Source organism: Rhamphochromis sp. 'chilingali', assembly GCF_963969265.1.
Source record: "Rhamphochromis sp. 'chilingali' genome assembly, chromosome: 1".
Taxonomy (NCBI): Eukaryota; Metazoa; Chordata; class Actinopteri; order Cichliformes; family Cichlidae; genus Rhamphochromis; species Rhamphochromis sp. 'chilingali'.
In genome coordinates this window covers 4,293,202-4,317,006 of record NC_137929.1, presented here as the reverse complement: position 1 = coordinate 4,317,006, position 23,805 = coordinate 4,293,202, and the positions used below count along the sequence as shown (strand labels likewise).

Genomic DNA, 23,805 nt, shown 5'->3' with positions numbered 1-23,805 from the left:
TTTCAGCTGCCAACAATGGCGGCCGCTACTAAGTTTTAAAATTTAACGAGGGAGTACTACTTACTTACAATGAATTCCTTACACTATATAATTTTCCCGTCAGTGTTGGGGAATTCTCAATGGTGCTTGGTGCCATACCCTCAGGGACTTTAATGTTATATAAAAACACTGACAGCTCAATATCTGCCTCAGTCACTCTCCCTGATCCAGCTGAGTCAGCAGTGGGAAAAATCTGCTTTTCACAGGAACTTGGTAACAGCAATAAGAGAATACGTAGTTTATTCCAAGAAGATATCATGTCTCTCCCATATATAGAATATCTTACTGGAACCGACATGTTCCAGATATCACCTGGAAGACAGTCTGGATGATCCCATAAATATCTAATTGTGAACAAGGTGAAGGAAATCTCATATAAAATTCTTCATAAATGTGACCCAGCCAGTCACTATATGGTGACATTTAAAAGAGACATAAATACTAATTGAACTTTCTGTGGGGATCATCCAGAAACTGTGGCACATGTCTTTTGGTTCCTCTACACAGAGATTCTGGAAGAATTTAGCAGTTTTGTTATTGTCCATATTTTAAGGGAGTTTTCTTTACGATGGGAAAATGTTTTATTCTGTTTCTTTAAGTTCCCCAGGAAGAATGATAAATGTTTTTTATAAAATATTTGTTAATACTTTTAGCTATTTTATATCCATGAATGTAAGTTTATTAATAAAACACCATATTTCTGCCTTTTTATAAGGATATGAATTGTACATACAATCAATTTCAGACTCAACCAACAAAAAGCCTCTCAGAACAATATTTATATGTTGATTTTTTTCGCCTACTCATATCATCATTTTTTTACTCCTGGTTCTGTATGTTCATGTTCTGTTCTTTTGTAAACTTCATCTGTTTGTATGTTGTATACTCATTGTGTTTCAATAAAGTTCGATTTAAAAAAAGGTACGTTCTAAACGAAGCTTCAGACGTCACTGATCACGTGACTCTGGCCAAACGAATCAAGCCTCGACACGGTGCTTCTGAAGCAGCGCGTTGATCTTTCTGACACACGCACCGGAGCGTCAGCTTCAAGCGGACCATCACTACGTCTCACATCTAAAGGTGTCAAGGTAACTTTGAACTGAGTTCAGTCAATCTGGAGTTTTTCCAAGTTTTCTGTTGCTCTCTGTGAGAGAAGAGCGTTAAAGGCGGGGCTCTCCAGAGTCCAGCAAAACAGGAAACCACAGCTGGGTGTGTGTAAGTGTGCAAACCAATAGAATGCATCGTGGTGGGGGGCATCACGGGCAAGAAAAAAATAAAATAATCGGTCGTACCCATGCTTCCCCGACGTCATGCCAGCGCATATTGGGAAATTCGTAGGCACCGATCGGTTTTCTATCAGCCATTTGCTGGGAGTAAGGGCGCCCTCCGTTTGCGAGGTGCGCCTGCTGCTGGCGGCACAGGGAGGAGAGGGCGGGGCGGCGGGGAGTCTCTGGCTGGCTGGAGCGGCATCTAATAACCAACTCGCAAAACAAAATAAAAACAACAAACAGATATTATGATACAGACTTATAATCTGCACCCATGTTTTTTCTAAATTCTATAAAGTGAGCGCGAGAGCCCTCGGTGCGCCTGCGCGCTGCTGAAGTCAAAGTAAACTTTATTGTCATCTCCGCTACAGACAGTCCAGCATATAGAGAGACGAGACGACGAGGCTGCAGTTACAGCGGTGCAAGTAAACAAACAATAAATATAAGAAGAGTAAGAAAATAAATCTACACTTTAGGACTCGGGGTAAAGGATCAATAACAATTTAATTTATAATTTACAGTTTGATGATTTAAAGTCTCACACAAGCCGTCAAAAGGGGCGGGGCCGGCTGCTTCCAAGTAGAGCACATTTCATTTATAATGATGTAAATCCAAGCCCATCATGGATTCACGATCTGAATCCTGGGTTGTGTGAAATCCCAGAAATCAACCTTAGACAAAGTGAATCTGTGAACTAAGGTGTAGGTCTGTTAGGCAGGGCTGTGCAGAGAGGTTTAAAGGGGCGGGTGCTCAAAGTTAAAAAGGGGCACATTGAACCAGGCTGAATAACAACAACACACATTCATCAAGAATCTAATATGGGAAGGGCAGGGCTGTGTTGATCTGAGACTGTAGACAGTAAAGAGTCCACAGGAGAGATGGTAGCTGATTAAACAAGTGTCATGAGATAATAACAAAATGCAAAGATTGGTGACAGCGCTTGGAACCATAAGGCAACAAAAAACTGTGAGAAATAATTTAGGCTCTGCCTGTGAATCACTCTTTGCTTCTCTTCTTCCTTCCATCGCATCATTTCATATATCACTCTCCACTTGCTGTCTATGTGAGAACAAGGCACAACTTGCTATTGCAATAAACTATAATCTAATTATCCACACCTAACAACTCTTGCACTTAATCTATAATAAAATGATGACAGAAAAATGTTATAGCCCTGCCTTTAGTAGCCTCACACAGCTCTGCTGTTTCCTCCTCATGTCCTTACCAGCCATGTCTGCACAATGTTATATCATGAGTAATATTTTTTTTAAAAATCCATCTAAATAAAACACACACATGCACGCACACACAGTGACACTTTAGACCTTCTTCAGAATACTGTCTATACTATGGGCATCATGGTGCTGATTCAGAATCCTTACATTATTATTTATTACTAGAGCTACAATAATAAAGCAAAGAGGAGGGGGAAGTAATAAATATGAAATAATGTATTTATGATGATTCCATTTGTTTCACTATCCACTCTGTGCAGGGCAAAGCTTATTACATGTTTAAACTGTAGAGATACAATCATTTTACTGCTGTAACATCCAAATTTTGTCTTATTTAAAATATAAATCTAATATAATCTGTTTCTTAATGTATGTTCTTTAAAAATGTTTTTAATATATTATAATTATAATAATGCATAATTATGTGGACATGCATATTAGATGGTTTTTTTAGTGAAATATAATCCCTCCAGAAAGGCAGGAAAAGCCCGGAAACTTACTTTAAAACTAAATATGTTTCTAAATACTTTAAAACTAAATATGTTCCCTAAAACGGTGACAGAGCTACAGACCCATGACAGCCTTACACAGGTAGCCAGCAGCTGTGACCAGCACTACCTGTGCAGTTAATAAAAGGACAGGTAATGTTTGTCGCGCTGTTGCACACACAGCACGCTCGTTTGTTTCAGTTCGTCAGTTGCAACAAGACAGCTTACCAACGTGTACGTAATAAGCTAATACTCCTGGGTGCTACACACTACAGTGTGCGCTGTACACCTACAGTGGGGCAAAAAAGTATTTAGTCAGCCACCGATTGTGCAAGTTCCCCCACTTAAAATGATGACAGAGGTCAGTAATTTGCACCAGAGGTACACTTCAACTGTGAGAGACAGAATGTGAAAAAAAAAATCCATGAATCCACATGGTAGGATTTGTAAAGAATTTATTCGTAAATCAGGGTGGAAAATAAGTATTTGGTCAATAACAAAAATACAACTCAATACTTTGTAACATAACCTTTGTTGGCAATAACAGAGGTCAAACGTTTACTATAGGTCTTTACCAGGTTTGCACACACAGTAGCTGGTATTTTGGCCCATTCCTCCATGCAGATCTTCTCGAGAGCAGTGATGTTTTGGGGCTGTCGCCGAGCAACACGGACTTTCAACTCCCGCCACAGATTTTCTATGGGGTTGAGGTCTGGAGACTGGCTAGGCCACTCCAGGACTTTCAAATGCTTCTTACGGAGCCACTCCTTTGTTGCCCGGGCGGTGTGTTTTGGATCATTGTCATGTTGGAAGACCCAGCCTCGTTTCATCTTCAAAGTTCTCACTGATGGAAGGAGGTTTTGGCTCAAAATCTCACGATACATGGCCCCATTCATTCTGTCCTTAACACGGATCAGTCGTCCTGTCCCCTTGGCAGAAAAACAGCCCCATAGCATGATGTTTCCACCCCGGCTTCAGCAGCGGAACACGTCTGGCACTGCGGGATTTGATTCCCTGCCGTTGTAGTGTGTTACTGATGGTGACCTTTGTTACTTTGGTCCCAGCTCTCTGCAGGTCATTCACCAGGTCCCCCCGTGTGGTTCTGGGATCTTTGCTCACCGTTCTCATGATCATTTTGACCCCACGGGATGAGATCTTGCGTGGAGCCCCAGATCGAGGGAGATTATCAGTGGTCTTGTATGTCTTCCATTTTCTGATGATTGCTCCCACAGTTGATTTTTTCACACCAAGCTGCTTGCCTATTGTAGATTCACTCTTCCCAGTCTGGTGCAGGGCTACAATACTTTTCCTGGTGTCCTTCGAAAGCTCTTTGGTCTTGGCCATGGCGGAGTTTGGAGTCTGACTGTTTGAGGCTGTGGACAGGTGTCTTTTATACAGATGATGAGTTCAAACAGGTGCCATTCATACAGGTAACGAGTGGGGGACAGAAAAGCTTCTTACAGAAGACGTTACAGGTCTGTGAGAGCCAGAGATTTTCCATGTTTGAGGTGACCAAATACTTATTTTCCACCCTGATTTACGAATAAATTCTTTACAAATCCTACCATGTGAATTCATGGATTTTTTTTTCACATTCTGTCTCTCACAGTTGAAGTGTACCTCTGGTGCAAATTACTGACCTCTGTCATCATTTTAAGTGGGGGAACTTGCACAATCGGTGGCTGACTAAATACTTTTTTGCCCCACTGTACTTACTGGTTTTGTCGCATCAGTCTGTGTCTCTGAGTTAACTTGTGTTTCTCCTACAGCTCTGGACCGCTAAAAATGCGCGTGCTCTTTGTGAGCTCGTTCCTGGCTCGTAACCAGCGCGTTCTGCCGTCAAGGGCGATCATTGGTTAAATGTGATCATGTGACTGATGCAAGCCAGATCCTTTTATTTAGCGAAACTGTGATTAATAGTTAAATATTATTGTTGAGGGGCACAGACAGGACTCCGCACGCACACACACATAAAAAAACAAAACAAAAAACAATTTAAAAAAAAAAAGTTGCCTCAACAAAAGGGCACCTTGGGCACCCATCAGGAAAGGCCCCTCTAGCCCCCCCCCCCCCCTGCACGTGCCTGCTGTTAGGTTAATTGTGCTGATCCTCGGGTTGGGGGATTTGCATTTGTACTGGAGCGCAAAATTCAAACCAATGGAAGATGGACAACAAAAGTTCAAAGCCATCAGGTGCTCAGGTTAGAAAAAAGAGAAAAGATGCAGGTAAGCAGACGTGTGATTGGATAATGGCAGGTCATCCTGAACCAATCAGACTAAACTCCAAACAATACATTACACTCTAAGAACTAAAACTGATAATTACTTAAATATTTTGGTGCAACACTTTTACACTGAGTAAATGCAAAAACAATCACATCTCTTAAATACACCTTATTAATTGAGTAAATCCAACTAAAATGGAATAAGTTGTTATGAACAATTAAAGATGTTACAGTAACATACAAAATTGAGTAAATACAATTGAAAATGTAAGTTAAAACAACAGTAACCAAAAGTTCAAAGTACATAAAATATTAATTAGGAAATGCTGAAATGCTTGGCACATTTAACCTACACCATTACAATTATTTGTTTTTAAATAATGGTTCAATTTACTTAATATTTTTAAGTTAACTTAAGCAAAAACGTTAATTACAATTAAGTTTATTTTATACACACACACACACACACACACACACACACACACACACACACACACACACACACACACACACACAGGAAAAAAGAACCACGTCAGTTCAACATTGTTCACAATGATTTATTTTAAACAGTTTTTTTGTGAATCACACATTTAGCAGATTCCTTCTCTGAACACAGTGAGCTGAAATCTGTTCTACATTCAGTAGATAAAACTTGGATAAAATTTCAGTCACAACAGCCTTATATAATAAAATTGCATCCAAATTGGCATGCTTGATAAAACTCTGTAAAACTGGCATATTGATGCTAACAACAAGAAAAATGTACCTGCCATACAAAGAATAAAAGTGGCTCAAGTGAACGCAGTGCTTTACCTTTTCAGAAAAGGTCAAATGACAAAAATAAAATTAAGATCCCAAAAAAATATTAATCCTGAAAAAAAAACAAAAAAACATTTGCACTGTGACATAGTTTTTGAACATCTTATTTTGATTCCAAAAAATTGGGAAGATTATAACTAAAGAGTGACCAAAAAACATCCATAATTTAAATAAAAAGGTTTCAAAAAGGATTGCGCTAAAAAAAACAAAAAAAAAAAACAAAAAACAAACAAACAGAAGATACTCTCCCATTTACACCTTAATGTGAATCTGGAAAGTTAATACAAAAACACAGTTTATGGTACAAACATTATTTATGAACAGGAATGTCAAAACAATGTCGCAACTGAACCTTTTGATGAGCATTACATGTCACTTAACAAGTCTAACACTTTAAGAACAGCCCTGTGAAATTTTGTCTACAATGAACAGAGGTCATTTTTCAGTCTTTGAACCTTGACAGAAAGGTTTCCTGGATCCAGCTCCATGAACACTTTTTGAAATGCTTCAAATGTGCATTTGAAATTCTTGGGGTATTTCAGATCCAGAGCATAGCACAGTCCCAAAAGATATCAACAGGCTTTGCTCAGATTCCCAAGTTTGCCCAGAACAGTAACGCCTTCAATAACAATACCCACATCAGTAGGTTCGCCTGACCTGTCTTGATTCTGCAGCAGGTAAATCTTCATCACCTCCTCAGCCAAAGCCTCTTCAACAAAGACAGCATCAGCACCGTCCTTTAAAAAGAGAAACAACTATTTTAAGCTCACATATTTCCAAACATTGAAACAAAAAGTTTCATTTGTATGACATCACCGGTACTCATAATATGTAGACACTGTGCTCCAAAATCTTATAGCAATAGCAAATGCTATTCTTTTGTATGCTTTGAAGTGTTTTTTTCCCTTCTTTAGAACAGTATCTTAAAACTTTTCTATGATCTCACAAGCTAAAATAAACTACTACTAAAACAGATTTATTGCACCAACCTCAAAGGTTTTGATTAAGGCACTTGGATCCTCTCCCAGATGGTCAATGAGACATCTGATGATGACTTCTCGTTTTTTCTCGATGGAATTTCCACTCTGTAAAACAGGAAGTCTTAACTGAGGCAAAATTTGCACATTTAAAGCATGACTTACCATTTCTAGCTTTAACATAACTATTTTTTTTCTGTTGTTGACCTGTTTTCACACCCACCATCAAGGTAAGAACACCTGTGGAACTAAAATATTGAACAGAAACCTAAGAAAAGCCGTTTTTAGTGGAAGGGCCTCTTCAATGCTGTGTTGGAACGTTTTTGTGGTTAGAAAATGCAATCTTCCTTACCTGAAGCAGAAGGTTTAACTGTGCCCTGTGGCGTTGTCCAGCAGCAGCTTTCTTGGCTTGAAACAAGGACAGGAGTTTGGATGAATACAAGTCCAACGATGACATGAACTTTGGTTCAAGGTTCAGGGTCGTGATCCTATGAAACTCTGCACTGACCTGGATGGGAGAGGACAAAAAATCTGAAGGCCAAAATTCTGATTCAATCAAAAAAAAAAAAATCTACCATTTTTTGCAACCTGGACCTTATTTTCTAACATGCAAAAGATTAATTTACGCATCCAGACATAAATCCATATAAGTGGAGTTGTTCAGTATGCAGACTAAAACCTTAACATAAAGTATTATCTTCCACTAAGCTTCTAAATGTTATGTTATGAATTGCTTGCACTATTTCCCTGTGAGATTGTATAATCTTGGAGGGAAGAGGCGGAGCCAGGTTGCCCAGGCAGCGATGCGAGAGGAACATACCGCTGAAGTGGTGCACATATTCAGAATCGTGTCAGCGGCTTTACAGAGAAAGCCTTTCAGCTCCTCTGGCAGCTCTGCTTCCTCCACCTTCCTGGAGATGACAAACGCTAGCAAGGCAGTGTTGTTAGTCACTGCAGCTGACTGAACAGTGCATTGATGTGCACGATCAGTGAACCTTGCTATCAGCTGGTCAAGTTTGGCGGGATGGGCCGGTCGCTGTCCAACGACCTTGGTCATTTTGGTGCCGAAAACTGAAGCGAGGCTCGGCTCTAGAGGGGGAACAGGCGGAAAACTCCGGTCTGTGAAGCCCTAGGTAGAGACCGGCGCTCTAATCTTCGCTGGCTCTGCTGCTGCCTCAGAGAGGTAGGTCATCACCGCCGGGAACTGAGGCCAGATGGGATCTGGGCAATGAGAGTGAGCGGAGCCATACCTTCCCGCCAGATCATCAGATGGGGGTGGAGCAGGCTGAGGGACGGGAAGTCCCTTCTCACCAGCTGCCTCCTGGATGATGCCAGGCAGATCCAGGAGCAGCGCACCAACAACTGGGAGCAGCGTCCTCGCCGACATATGAAGGCCAGGGGTGGATGAGCGTCCGCTCATCCACCTCCCTTCTGTCGCCAGGCTGCCCAGCTGGGAGGCAGTGGAGCTGCCACCACTGCCGTTTACCTCACGGTGGGTGGAATCATCCAATTCCGGCCCACCATCGAAGAACTCGATGGCTTCTTCCAGCGAATACCTCTATTAGCGGGAACGCCTCCTCAGCATCAGCCTTCGCTGCTTTTCCTCTGGCGGGAGGATCTAACAGGAGCGGCAATAGGATTAAGGTGTGAGGGCGAGGTCCGCATGGTGAGGACCGAGGCAGCCCACACAGACGGCATGTCGGTCACACGACATGATGTAGCCGGTCTGGCAGGATGGACACAGACGAATGATCTTGCTGGACATCTTCTGGCTGGCTGAAGAAAAACGGTAGAGCCGATTTCCTGGTCTCACCGTAACTTATACTAGACCAGGGTGAGGCCCACACAGCAGGTGGGCGTGGACTAAAATACTTCAGTGCTGCGCGCACAAGGGGAATACCCACTTAAAGGGCTGCGCCAAACTCATGGTGACACTGGATGACAGACCATGAACTCATCGATATATTTGCCGAACTGAAAAATTCTCAAAATTTAGATTTGGCATTTGTATGACTAAAATAACCCACCACAAAACCAGTATAAATATTTAGGTGGTATCACCATCCACTACTCAGCTTGTATAAAACAATATCATATCCTTCCAAAATTTAACACATCAAGTCCTCTGAGTAAAATTACCTGCTTTACTTTGTAGTTGATGCAGATTTTTTTCTCCTGGTGGTGAAGATGGTGCTGAAAAAATACAAATCAAAACTTTATCATTACAAAACATGTCACTGAGTAATCTGCCATAACACCAATCTCTTATAAGAAAGTTTAGCTTGGATTGAAATAAACATTTATTTATGTAAATTGGGAGTAACTAGGCAAGGCAAGGCAAATTTATTTGTATAGCACAATTCAACAACAAGGTGATTCAAAGTGCTTTACAGAGACATTAGAAACAAAAACAAATAAAAGCATGATTTAAAATTGATTAAAGCAAGCAAACAAACAAACAAACAAAACAGTATATAAAATCAAAACACATAAAATCACAACAGTAGATAAAATCAGTAGTTAAAAGTAAGTTTTGAAATTTAAGCTTAAAAGTGTGGATTTGGTGCTTTATTCAAATGCAGCTGAGAATAGGCGAGTCTTCAACCTGGATTTAAATAAACTGCGTGTTTCTGGAACTATACTATACTAACCAACTATATACTAACTACAGTATACTGGAAATGATGGCACTTTTGGCTTGACCAAAAGGACCAAAGCTTTTTTTTTTTCATTATTTTCTGGGATCTGAAAGGAAGTAGGGCCCCCAGTCTAAATTTACTTAAGGCCCCATAGTACTTTGGACCGGCCCTGGATGAGGTAATCTGCTGACCCGGGCGGTCCTGTCAGCGTTCTCTCAAAAACTGGCCCTGTTCGGGACAAAGCTGAAAGCAGCGTCTTATATGCTCTGAAAGACCCCACATAGAACAAGAAAGCTAAGCAGCATGGTTGCTGCTCTGAACTGTTCCGCGGGCAGGTCTTCTTAGTTACCAAAGCCATTGATGACGTCTGTTCATCTCCTCCTGAACAACCTGACAGAGTGAGTCAGGCCGCGTGACTACTGCAGCTCCCGCACCGCGACTCAACAGGGCCATTTTCTAGAAATGTCTGAGCACACCTGCTTCCACGTGGTTCCTAAAATGCCCCCGATTAAACGGTCAGGTCGCTGGTACCGGGACATTCCGGTCAAATTACCCGGAACGCAGATAGCGACTCAGAACGTAAAAGGATAAAAGGGTGCGGTTTCCCGCCGCCTTTACTGGAAGACGGGTTGAAAACTTAAATTAACGTGCACAAACACGCCACCAAGTGAGCCACCATGACAAACGCTTTCTTCAGAACATGTTATAAAAGAACGGTGTGGATAAAGACAGCTAATGTAAGAATTGGTCACTTACCTGAAAACGTTACCAAGTCTGCAGTGGATGTGTGTCTGTCTCGTTCAACGTGCAGAAAATCTCCCATGAGGCCATGCTCCTCGCGTGCGGTACATGCCAAAGGTCATTAGTCTTACTCAAAGTTTTAAGTTAGTATTGGGGGACCAAATTATATTGATTTTGAACCATTGATAATTAAAGTTAAAGACAATGATAAGTATGAATACCAGTGTCTCAGTTATTTTGAGTACTTTCTATGAGATATATTGAGTAGATTTAAATAATGCACCCTGTGTTTCAAATACAGAATTTTTTCTTTAAAATAAACTTGAACAAAAGAGCTCAGTTCAACTCAAAAACTGGTGTTGAAAATTTAAGCATTCTTTTCAGTATTTTCAACTCAAGATAACACTTTTGTGATTTTCAGAGATTTAATCAAGGTCATCTAACTTAGAATTATAATGATATTTACTAAGCCCCTGAATAATTTTTTAGGGTGTATGTTACAGATTTTAATATTAATTAGTCATTGTTACTTGTTGATTTGTCCTTTTCTCATTGTGTGACGAATTATGACGACTGTTTGGTAGCTGTTATTGTCTCTCTCTCTCTTCATGTGTGTTTCTCTGGTGAAACAATAGTTTTGTGTTAATGTTAGGGCTGCACGATTTTGCATAAAATGAGAATCACGATTTTTTGGCTTAGAATTGAGATCATGATTCTCTCATAACAATAAATAAACATAAAACAACAAATGTCTCATGTTTTGTTGTTGCAGCAAAATGTTGTCCTGCTTGAAATTCCGTCTCCACCGTTGCTCGACGCTGCGTGTACAGAGCAGGTAGTGCAACAATAGAAAAATAGTTGCGGGACGGCACTGTGTAGCGTTTGTCTAGGGTGTTGATCGTTTTCCTAAATCCCTCGTTTTGCACAGTGTTGATGGAGCCATATCTTTGGTCAGGTGATAAGTGATAGCCTCCGTAATGTCTTTGTGCCTGCGGGAGTTCGACGTGTATAGGGAAGCGCTGTATAAGGTTCCCGTTATTGATGTTTGGGTGGTTGACCGGGACGGATTTTCTCCTGTCACTTTCTCGTCATCCCTGACGTGCTCCCCGTTGTTGTTTCCCTGCTAATTTTAGCATCACACGGCACAGCTTCTGTATCACGTGGTATAAGGCTCCGCCCTTATCATTTGTTGAGCAGGAAGAGTGAGCGCTTGTTTTCATGCAGAGTACGTCCCGGATCAAAATGTGAAGTTTTACAAATCACCACTTCTTTAGTGAATATCATTTCAGTCTCAGACAACCTCGTTTCTCTTACAGAGGTTGAATGCACCTTCTGCGGATGGCGGTACCACACAGTGTGCGTGGACTTCCCCTGCACAGAAGGCAACTACAAATGCTGTGAATGCTAAATAAAGAGAAACAAATGATCCCTGTTGTCTTTGCTTGATGATTGGTTTGAGTCTTGACAATCCACATTGCTGGCGTTGCATCTTTCAATGGCAGCAATGGCAGGTATCAGTGCTCAAACCTTTTGTGTTTGTTTCCAACAAGTTGCCCACCTCGGGAAACAAAAATGTGTTCTTTTACTTGTCAGATGAACATATGAGACACTTTGACTCTTCAGTGCAGTGTGGAGCCTAACAAAGATCTGTTTTGTGTCCCAGCTGATCAGCAGGAGGAGGAGAGTCTGACGGAGCAGCAGAGGAACATTTTCAGCTACTTGGACTCAGCTCAGCCACTACAGAGGAAACAATGAGCTCAACACAGAAGGTGACAGACAGAGCAGGACCATATGACCAAAGATATTTATCACCATATACATTTGAACATTTGCCATAACGATGTAGCTGACGATAGAATTGACACCAGACAAAATACTTTACAGCTGCACAACTTTATTAAAAACCCATCAATGTATTTTCACTGAAACAAGCAGCTGTTGTTTATGTGCATTAAAGTTATATAAAAATGTAACAGTGCAAATGCAAATTCCTCGCTGACAGTTTAACCAAAAGGCGTTTCCAGTGGAAACTGGCCGACACATCCTGAGCATAACCATGTATAATATCCACTAAACTTCAGAAGAGGTTATACAGTCGTGGCCAAAAGGTTTGAGAATTGCATAAATATTGGAACCTGGAGAAGTTGCTGCTTAAGTTTTTATAATAGCATTTTGCCTGCACTCCAGAATGTTATGAGGAGTGATCAGATGAACTGCATCGTCCTTCTTTGCCATGAAAACGAACTTAATCCCCAAAAAGCCTTACCACTGCATTTCATTGCTGTCATCAAAGGACCTGCTGAGACCATTTCAGTGATCGTCTTCTTAACTCAGGTGAGAATGTTGGCGAGCACGAGGCTGGAGATCATCATGGCTCCCGATTCAGGTTCTGCAGCTTTAAAGTCCTCAAGGGCCGCGTACTCAAAGACCGCTAAGGCCGAAGTGCGAGGCTTGTAGGCTCGTGAAATGGGACGTCTAGCCTCCGTCGCGCTGCCCAGGTTGCCTAGCAACCATGATACTAACAGCTGGAAACGTTTCATACAGCTTTGTTTGACAGAAATGAAGGAGAACATATTTAGTTCATTTGTTTCTACATGAGCTCTGTGTGATTTGATGAGTATCTGAGGCTGAGACCACAGGACTGTGAAACATGATTGTTGGGCTTCATTTCTGTGCTGAACAGTCGTTTAAGATTAGCTGTAAATAACAATTAGCTGATGTTGTTCATGAGACTAAAGTCATCTCACTGTGGTAATGTAAATATAATATGGCCAATATTATAGTTATTATATTAATCACTTCACTCACAGACAAGTATCTGTGACAGTGTGTATACAGATGTATCATATATAAGAGACAAATATTGTTCTTTTAATATGTTGGTACTAAATTTGGCTCAGTGCTTACATATATGTGTAAAAAGCAAATGTAGGAGCTGTGATAACTGTGTCTGATAGAATGAAGAGTAGACTGATATATGAAATATTCCTTTATTGGGTGAGAAAATCAGACCATGTCATAACTGCTGTAAGTCGCACAGAATAGATATCAGAGCCTTAAACAGGCTGACGTCTGCTAAATGGGTCAAACTGGGCAGAAAGTCTACAAACACATAACATCCTTATAGAATATGATGTAACACTATAGATCAACTTAGCTCAGAATATATAAAGCATATAAACAGTTACAGCAATATGATGCAACAAACACAGCAGCTACTGATCCAAAATACTCAAAGCTTCATAGAACTGAAACCAACATTTATTTTTAGCTCCATCCTGCTGCTGATACAGACTTTAGGTTTCTGAACATTAAACTTGTTGCTGCCTTTCATAGTGTGTAACTTGAAGGCCCTGAGTACTTTCTCCCACACTGGAAACACTGGGATGATCACATTATTTGAACATTACCTAATAAGACTGATTCAGCACAGACAGTTATGTTAAACTTTCCTAGCCGTCCTTCACAAACAGGGAACAGTCTGTCTATTCTCTCCATCTGTCAGCTGCTGCTGGCTCTTCCTCCTCCTCTTCCTCACACACTGCTGAGTTTGTCCTGGTGGATCATCAGGGCTGCAAAGCCTCACAGATGATGTGCAGCAGTGGCTCCCTCAGTCTGTCCTCACTCTGGACACTTGCAGTCGTCACACATGGAAATCAAATGTGTGATAAGCTGCAGGATTCAAACACAAGTGTAACTTATAAACACATGTTCATACTTTTATTCCACAATCAGAGAGAAAGAAACAGAGAGAGAGTGCAGGACAGACAGACAGGTGACAGTCTCAGGTGTACACACTGCTACACAACAGCACCAGAGAAGCAGGATTTAGTGTTTGTGTTATTACGAGTGTAAACAAGAAGAGTTCCAGATGGTGCAGTGGACACATGTGTGACTGCTGTGATTAAAGCATCTTTCTTTCAGCTTAACGAGTGAACCGTCAGCTCGTTCAAACACACGTTAAAGTGCGTTTGGCTCGACACCACCGAACAGAGGCAGCAATATAACACAGCTAACATTAACAGTGCAGTGGATCCTGCTTGTGCCGTGATGTTCAGGACTGCAAACCGAGCAGCATCACTGACTTTCAGCTTGTTGTGTTTGTGGATATATGACTGACTTTAATTATCCACAAAATCATCACATTCTCTGTCAGATTAAGGTCGACTATTGAACGGCGTATATTTTAAAGGCTTTAAAAGCAAGTTAACGCTGAAAGTACAAACATCACTAATGTCACATAACTCTGCCGACAAGGCATAGCTATGGCTATGAAATGCTCTTTGTGTATCACTTCTTCATTATGAAAGATGTCATTAATGCACTAGTAATGTCTCATCTGGAGTATTGTTCAATCATTTGGTCAGCAGCTAATAAGACAGATCTTAACAGACTTCAGTTAGTCCAGAATAAGGCGTCCAGATTAGTGTGAAGATGTTCATACTATACTAATATTGATAAAATGCATAATAACCTTTCTTGGCTTCCTGTACAGGCTAAAATATTCTATGGCTTACTTGTAGTTCTAAAGAAAGCAATTCTGTTAAACACACCACATTTATTCTGCTCAGCTGCAGTATCCAGATGAAATACATCATCATATTACACAGTTTTCAACAAGCTGCAATTTAGTAAATGCTCGAGTTAAAAGTAACGTTTTGTTAAACTGTTACATTTAGAGCAACTTTTAAGTGGAATAAGTTGCCTTAAAAAATTAGAGAATTATTCAAAACTTCAATGAACACTTAAAAGCCGATTTACAGAGCTTTTAGTTGTTGTAAATATTGTAAGACATGATTTGTTTTTGAAATTTGTGTAATGTGCCTCAATGTTATTGATATTATTATTATTATTATTGATTGCTTATATTTGAACAATTGTGAAACCTCACTGTGGATGTAAGAGTGAAATTATGTGGATATCTTGAATCCACTTTATTGTGTAATATTTTATGTGAGTATTTGACGGAAGACGAGCAACATCTGTTGTGGAAGCTAACGGGGTTCCTTTAGAATAAACAAACATAGGATTTATTATCACTGAATAATTCTGTATAAATCTATACAAATTATAGAAATATGTAATAGGAAACAACAAAATAATCTAAATTATAAAATTGTGTGTGTGTGTGTGTGTGTGTGTGTGTGTGTGTGTGTGCATGATTTTAGTGTTTGAACAGTCATGAATTATCTTTAACAGCAGGTTGGATGTAATGTGTTAGAACTACCAGCAGGTGGGGATAAGAGACCTTTAAGGTGTTTGGTGCCACGCTCCACCTTCAGGTTTAAAACTAGTGTTAATGGAGTTTGAAGGTTGAGTTTGTTCCACGACTGCATTTCACTCACTGCCTCTGTTTGTATCTCTGTCACTGCAGGACCAACATGGAGCCAGAAGTCAGCGCTCTCAGGAGGCCGACAAACCTCACAGAAGAAAGGGAGAGAAAAAACACACCTGTGACGAGTGTGGGAAGGGTTTTACTGTGAGGGCTAAACTAAAACAGCATCAGGTCATCCACACTGGAGAGAGACCGTTCAGCTGTGACGAGTGTGGGAAGGGTTTTACTGAGAAGGCTAAACTAAAACGGCATCAGGTCATCCACACTGGAGAGAGACCGTTCAGCTGTGACTTGTGTGGAAAGTCTTTTTCCAGGAAGGGTCACCTAAAAACACACCAACTCATCCACAGTGGAGTTAAAGCGTACAGCTGTGATCAGTGTGGCAGAGCTTTTACTCAAAGTAGGAACTTACAGAATCATCTAGTTACCCACTCTGGAATTAAGCCATACAGCTGTGACGAGTGTGGGATGGGTTTTACTGTGAGGGCTTCACTAAAACAGCATCAGGTCATCCACACTGGAGAGAGACCGTTCAGCTGTGACTTTTGTGGGAAGTCTTTTTCCTTGAAGGGTCACCTAAAACAACACCAACTCATCCACAGTGGAGTTAAAGCGTACAGCTGTGATCAGTGTGGCAGAGCTTTTACTCACAGTAGCAACTTACAGAAGCATCTAGTTACCCACTCTGGAATTAAGCCATACAGCTGTGACGAGTGTGGGAAGGGTTTTACTGTGAGGGCTAAACTAAAACAGCATCAGGTCATCCACACTGGAGAGAGACCGTTCAGCTGTGACTTGTGTGGAAAGTCTTTTTCCTTGAAGGATTCCCTAAAAAAACACCAACTCATCCACAGTGGAGTTAAAGCATACAGCTGTGGTCAGTGTGGCAGAGCTTTTACTCACAGTAGCAGCTTACAGAGTCATCTAGTTACCCACTCTGGAATTAAGCCATACAGCTGTGACGAGTGTGGGATGGAGTTTACTCTGAAGGCATCACTAAAACAGCATCAGGTCATCCACACTGGAGAGAGACCGTTCAGCTGTGACTTGTGTGGAAAGTCTTTTTCCTTCAAGCGTTCCCTAAAACAACACCAACTCATCCACAGTGGAGTTAAAGCGTACAGCTGTGATCAGTGTGGCAGAGCTTTTACTCACAGTAGCAGCTTACAGAAGCATCTAGTTACCCACTCTGGAATTAAGCCATACAGCTGTGACATCTGTGGAAAAACTTTCAGCCAGAGAGGGTACCGAAATACACACCTACGCATTCATACCAGACATGATGTGTACTGCTGTGAACAGTGTGGCAAATACTTTACAACAGACGCACACTTACAACAACACATGTTTACCCACACTGAGGAGAGACCTTATCAATGTGACCTGTGTGAGAAGACTTTTAAATCTCCACAGCACCTGAGACGACACCAACAGATCCACACCAGAAAGAGACTCTACAAGTGCAGCTACTGTGAGGTATGTATTTATATTGTTATCTTGTCATTTTAGCCTGACTGTTTGGAACAACTCTGCTCATTAAACTGTGTTAGCATGTTAGCAATTCTACTGCCTGGAAAAGCAGCTCTGAGTGATTATTCAGATTTTCCTTTCAGTTATGATTTTAGTATTACTGTAGTATTATGGTGGTAGTATTGTAGTTATTGCAGCCCAGTAAACTGAGTGTGTTAACTGAAACAGTCAAATGTAGTTGGACGTCTGCAGAGATGCTCTTTATTTCAGGCGACGTTCAGGATACAAATGTTGAAGGACTGACTTACACTGTCTTTGTGTCTTTGTTTAGAAGCAGAGCGACACAGATGGATCCAGTTCTCAACCCTGTCATCACTGTGGTGGTGGGAAAGACTTTCATTGTGACCTCTGTGGAAAAACTTTCAGTCGGCAAAAGACCCTAAAAGTACATCAACGTAGACACACTGGAGACAAACTGAAATACTGCAAAGAATGTGGGAGAAGCTTCACCACAACAAGTGAGTTAAAACAACATGAACTGATTCACAGTGGGGTTAAAAAGCACCTCTGTGATCAGTGTGGGTCATCCTTCACCACTGCAGGTCAGCTTAAATCACACAAACGAGTCCACACAGGAGAGAAACCACACAAGTGCAGACACTGTGAGAGAAGCTTCTCACGGTCACATAGTCGTAACATTCATGAACGTGGACACATGGAAGGAAACTACAGCTGTGACCAGTGTGACAAGAGCTTCAGGAATCTCAGATCATACTCTGCACACAAACGATCCCACGTTACTAATAAACTGTTTCACTGTTACCAATGTGCCCAAACTTTCACCTCATTGTCTGCTCTGTGCAAACATCAGCGCGATCACTCAGGGCTGAAATCACTCCCATCACTGGATCACAGTGAATCTGAAGACACAGAAAGATCCTCTGGTTTCTGTGTCAGACTCAAAAAGCTTGAGATCAGGCTCCACAGAGTTCAGATAGAATCATTTAAACTTGTGTTGAACTGAACTGGTTGCTGGGCTGAACTTCTACATAATACAGATCTACATGGGATCTTCTTTTCTGTTGTTTTACTGAGTCAGTTTTGTCCTTTTTTCTCTGTCCTGGTTTTGCTCGTCTGTAAATGATTGAAACTCAGTCAAATAGTTCATTGTTCTCCAGCAAAACGTTTTGGAAACTCATGTTTAACCTTTAAAACTCTGACATGTTTTAGCACACAAGGCTTCATCGGGGAGTTCACTCATGATTGGACCATGAGAACAAAGGTTTTTAGTTCTTTCAAAGAGAGTCTTGGAGATGTTTGATGTTTCTGTTTTTCTGAAACCACCTGAAAGAAAAACTATTTTTCTTGCTTTATGTAGTGTGGAAGTTTTTAATGTTTCTTCATCTGTGATGTTCTTGAATGTGTTCACGTGAAGATGGTACAAATAAACTGTCCTTTCAGCTTTAGCTCCTAATTTATTCATTATTTATGGATGTAGCACAGCAGCCGTCTCTTGATTAACACATGGAGGGCTCGGGATCTGATGGTGTCGTCTCCCTAATTTGCCCACTCAGTAAATCTCACTCATGGCCAAGAAATTGAAATAAACCTTGTTTCCCTGCTGGATAGTGATCCACTGTAACTCTGCTCCTCCTTCCTGTTTAGGATTTCTGTGGCTGAAGTAAAATTCCCTCCATCCATCACTTATCCCAGCTAACCCAAAGTGAAATAAAGTTTTGCTGGTCTTAAAAAAAGCATTACAATAATGGGCATTACCAATGCAAACTGAATGATACAGAAGATGAAAGAAGAGACTTTGATCAGTTAATAAAGCTCATGATCTGGATTCATTGTGGCTGCTACACAGATACTTCTGGGTCACTTCTCTCAGTTAGGAACCTTCCTCACCAAACTGACTGTTGGACCACACCCCTGGTTTCATGAGAAATTGTTTCAGCCATGATTTCTCTTCCTGTATTTCAGAGTAAAGACTGAAGTGACAAATGGAAGCATGTTTAAAAAACACAATGTGAGAGAGACGTTGAGGTCCTTAGAAGTTACCCTGGGTTTTTCTGTCACCCTGCTAGATGTTACACACCTTGTTATTGGACTGATTTCTACTGCTGGACTACTCCTGCGGAGAGTAACAATACTCTTACTAATTAGCTCCCTTTCACACCTTTGGGGATATTTATTTTTGTGTTTGCAGCGCTGTGAGCCAGAACAGCGAGAGAAAAATCTGCAACAGCGACGAGCCGAATGCTTACGTGAATCGCAGCAGCTGCACATGTGCTACGCTGAATTAGAGGATATCTTTGCTCTGGATTTCTATTTCTACTTTTTCATTTCTATATGATTCTTCTTGCATCTAAACAAAGATGATTCAATTTGCTAAATGTTGATGGCTCTTCGTGCTCAGGTGTAAATGAGACGTAATATTTGCTCTTGGTTTGGTTCTCCTGTACAGAACCTTGCAGTACAACAGAAACCTAAAAACATTATTTGTAGTTGTTATTCTTAGTTGTTCTGCTGCCTAAATACCACAGGGTCTGATTATGAAGTTATTGAGCTGCACATACTTTACGACCTGCTTAAGTTCGAGGTCACAGCGTCTGTAGAGCAGCTGGAACATAATGAAGTCTACAAGGTTAAAGTTTTCTCTTCAGTTATTGTTCTTTCTGCTGCTTGGTTTGATGGATCTGAGAGCTTTTGTTTTTATTATTGTTATTATAATTATCATTAATATTTTACTCTCTAGAAGCTTTAAAATAGTGTTTGTGTTTGAAAAAATTGATTTAAGAATTGAACAGAAACATCTGTCCTTCTGAAAATCGCCCAAAGGCACGGAGACAAAGTCAAAGGATGCAACCTGTAACTTTCTCTTCCTTCATGTCAGGACCATCATCCATGATTTATATAAAATGCATATAGCAACAGTAGCACTTTAGTTTGGACTTTATGATTTCTGTAACTGGAAAATATTATTTTGTTTAAAGACAGAAGAGACCGCATAGTTGCAACATCAAAGGGAAATATTAATTAATTAGCATCAAGTATATTTGTTGCTTAAGCGTTTGCACTATAACTTAAGTAGGATTATAACTTTTAAGGAAGGAAAGATTTCAGATATTCAGTTCACTGTTTCAGTTATTTTATATGAAATTAAAACATTTCCGTTGGTCAAATATGATGCTCTAAATCAAATAAAAGTTTGAAAATAAATGATGTATTTTTAAATGCTGCAACAAATGTTCACAAAAAGTAACTATAATTAAAACCAGTTAAACAAAATCAAATGTTTGAATCATGCTTAACCAAATGCCAGGCTGGAGAGCTGAACCTAAAGTATACGTAGAAAGATTTCAACATCTGAGCAGTTTTTAATGTTTTTATCACATATAAATGTCACAGCAGTGGGTCCTGGCCCAATGCTTTGTGTTTTTGGTTTTCTTTGACTCTTGTTTTTCTTGGTTTTTGTTCTTCTTATTTATCAGGCTCTCAGTAATCTTAGTTCTCCCTCCCTCAGTGTTCATTTCAGCCTGTGTTTAGTTTCTGTTCCCGTGTCCCACGTTTCATCGTTTCATGTCGAGTCAGCCCTGTCTCTCTGTTTCCTGTGTCTCCCCAGTCAGCCCCGCCTCCCTCGGGCACTCATGTGTGATACAGAGTAATAAACCTGACTACATTTGCTGCACTCTCTTTATTACCTGTTACTTTAAAATTCATACACTAATTATGTCTGCCCATCTCTCTAATGTGAAGGTCAAAGGTCAACATCCCAGTGACATAAGAATAATCCCAAAGGGGCAAAGGCAGCGGTTAATTTAGCACATTTAGCATTAAGGGTACAGCAAGGATATACTTTTACTTATTGTGGCAGGGGTGTGGTCTCTGGCCTGCTGCAGTGGAGGCTGGTGGCGGGACGTTGGACGGCACAGGTGAGGGTGATGGAGCTCATGACTCTCCCCTTTATAGTGACGGAGGAGACTGGCGTGGGGGAAGCGTGTAGTGGAGGAAGCCGAGGAGAGAGCTGGTTTCTGGCTACAAAGACGGCGTCAAACCAGAAAAGATTGCTCGTGGTCAAATAATGTGTCAATCACCTGTGAATCAAACTGTGTGTGGCTCAGTTCATGTCACAGTGTTGTTTAGTATATCTTCACTTGTCTCACTCTCCTTCTGTTCTGTCCATCAGGACGATCCTCAGCGCTTACACAGATCCTCCATCGATGTTTTGGATCCAATCAGTGATCAGTTCTACGAGGAGGCCTGGATGTTCACCAGCGCTCGCTACACCTCCATCTACCAGAAGGTGAGTGTACTCCTTTGTACTCAGATTAACATTTTACTTCTTAAAATACATTTTCATATATGAGCTTTCTATTATTTCATGGGCCATTTAATCAATATTAAAATTACAAGCATATCAACAAAGGTGAAGCTGGTTTTTTCCACTTGCTGTCACACAGTCATGGAGGAATACAATAAATACATAATCAGTCATAGATCCTGAACAATGACATTAAAAGAAAGTCTGTGGCTCTAAAAACTAAACAGTATAAAGACATGCTCCAAGCTGCTGTTTCTCTCCTACTCCTCTAGGTTTTCCACTGTCGGCCATCCAGCGATGCTGGAGGGCTACCTGGCCAATGCTGGCCTACACAAAGAGGTCCCGGCTCGGAGGAGCTGAAGAAGATCCTTGCCTTCCTCGTCAGTTTCCTCTTCAGTTCCTATCCCAACAAAACCTTCTTGCACCTATTAGCTCCAAAGAGGCTATGGTGCCCGTGGAGGTCTGGACCTGAGGCCTGTGCTCATCACGTGGATAGAAAACACTCTGACACCATTCTGGAGGTCTGATGGGACTCTGACCAAAACACAGATGAAATAAAACTTGTGGCTGGAGCTTTTAAAATGACTTTTTCACCTCATAGATTAATGCTCATGATTGCATGTTAGCAAGACAGCATCTCCCCAAGGTGAAACTCTCAGGAGACATTTACTCTTAAACTGTAATCTGGTTGAGACTACTTGAGGAGATCTTAGTAGCGAGTATGTGGATTTAGTCTCTTCACCAACAGCAGACAGACCCATGCCAAGAAAGCAGACCTGTTCTCAAAGAAAGCCGAGAGCAGAGATTGGAAAAAGCTAAAAAGAAAAAGCTGCAGCTTCAGACGACTATCTGCCTGTAAGGCTGAAAAAGTCCAGTTACACTCTATTTTGGAAAAGCTCCCAGTTTTGGTAACCTGGACTTTTATTTCCCCTCTTCTGCTACAGATGTTGACTGTGACCTCAGAGGCCAACTGGACCACACAGCTGCAGCAGGAGTGAGGGAGAGGAGTCTTCATCCAGCTTCAAAGAAAACATCCAGGTAAAGTGACGTGGATCAGCGGATAAAGCCGTCTCCACTTTCAAAGGAGATCCTCTGAGAGAGAGACTCTCTGAGCCATTTTAGCCTCAAATTATAGGACTTTATAGTACAGCAACACTTTTAAAGGACAAAAATAACATAAACTGTGACTGTAATACAAACAAAGTATTGCATGTGTTTTTAAAAGTGTTCCTCCGATGGGCAGGATATCACTATTAGACTGTCCCACCAGCCAACTTCAACAAGAGACCACAGCAGCATTCAGTGATCAGCACAGATGTTCCTCTAACACTCAGCATCTGATCCCTGTTGGTCTGTGTGCTTCTGCTTTTGCTCAGTTAGAAACCCTGCAGCAACCCGACCCAAAACTGTGTCTTCTTGTTGGCCTCAACGTTGAAGTGTCAAACGTCCAACATCTGGAAAGGAAACCACGCCAGTGTACTGTGATGTTTCACCAACATGTGGCAGACGCTGGTCCTGCCTTTCATGCTGACATCAGCAGAGAGCCCCGCCTACCTCAAAGCCTCCCCTGTCATGTATTGATCAGGATGATTATGAAGATGAGCGAGTGCAAATAAGACTGTAAAAGTCCACGAGCAGAATGTTTGGATGCTTTCTAATGATTCATGAATATCATGAGAGTGTTTGTGTGTTTTGTCTTTTCTTTGCTGACGTTTGTTACTAACAAAGACAATTTACGCTCTGTGTGTGTTTTCATCCTTACCAGCCGCACTCTAACTGCAATGAAGGAAACAAACTGTAGAAATGGTCGACTCAGTGACTTCATAAAATATTGAAGTGGTTCAGGTAGAGCCAGTTTTTAAATGACCATGAACACTGAGCGTATTGTATCTGTACAGCATGTTTTTCTATTAGACAGATTTGTAACAGAGGCCTTGCTCTCAGTAAGTTTGAAATCCTTTTCTGATTTCTTTTGTAATCTCTGATCTTTGTGTATCCTGCTCAGTTTGCATGCTGCCTGTAGGAGTTTCTGTCTTTGTATTTGAAGAGAATTCATTGAATATACTCAGCTGCTTCCCTTTGGTGCCTCACACATCACTGAAGTTTTTCAGTGTCCAGTTATTTGTTTTTAATAGCTGTTTGAATTCTCTGTATGTTTGACCCTGTAGACTGTTTAATGGACTGCTCGTCTTCCTGTTTGTAACCACTGCCTGTTTAGGACTAAAGATTTGGATTTTTGACTTTAA

General features: G+C 41.0%; 1 protein-coding gene and 1 long non-coding RNA gene across 6 annotated transcripts; one reads left to right on the top strand and one right to left on the bottom strand.

Moving 5' to 3' along the window:
- Window positions 1-1,009: 1,009 nt before the first annotated feature.
- LOC308397931 (phospholipase D1-like) lies at window positions 1,010-23,805 on the top strand. 5 transcript variants are annotated; one of them, XR_013971863.1, is made up of 8 exons: window positions 1,010-1,127; window positions 12,094-12,199; window positions 15,805-17,241; window positions 17,567-17,753; window positions 21,425-21,541; window positions 21,832-22,080; window positions 22,504-22,597; window positions 22,936-23,805. XR_013971863.1 is itself a non-coding variant. In XM_080884214.1 (6 exons), exons 2-5 carry the CDS (start codon window positions 12,182-12,184, stop codon window positions 22,555-22,557), a joined length of 438 nt encoding a protein of 145 aa, XP_080740340.1. In that variant the 5' UTR covers window positions 1,010-1,127; window positions 12,094-12,181; the 3' UTR covers window positions 22,558-22,597; window positions 22,936-23,805. The 5 variants fall into 5 exon arrangements, 2 of the variants coding, with proteins under 2 accessions (XP_080740340.1, XP_080740339.1); XR_013971864.1 differs by having other exon boundaries at window positions 21,832-22,414; window positions 22,940-23,805; XR_013971865.1 differs by having other exon boundaries at window positions 21,832-22,414.
- Window positions 6,419-10,516, bottom strand: LOC308399302. The gene is made up of 5 exons (XR_013972116.1): window positions 10,446-10,516; window positions 9,190-9,243; window positions 7,403-7,558; window positions 7,063-7,158; window positions 6,419-6,810 (listed from the first exon to the last, which is right to left on the bottom strand). It is a non-coding gene; the product is annotated as an uncharacterized lncRNA (long non-coding RNA).

Coding starts and splice junctions, on each gene's coding strand:
- LOC308397931 (XM_080884213.1), top strand. CDS start 21,320: ATGTGTCAATCACCTGTGAATCAAACTGTGTGTGGCTCAGTTCATGTC. Junction 21,542..21,831: donor ACACCTCCATCTACCAGAAG/GTGAGTGTACTC, acceptor CTACTCCTCTAG/GTTTTCCACTGTCGGCCATC. Junction 22,081..22,503: donor ACTCTGACACCATTCTGGAG/GTCTGATGGGAC, acceptor CTTCTGCTACAG/ATGTTGACTGTGACCTCAGA.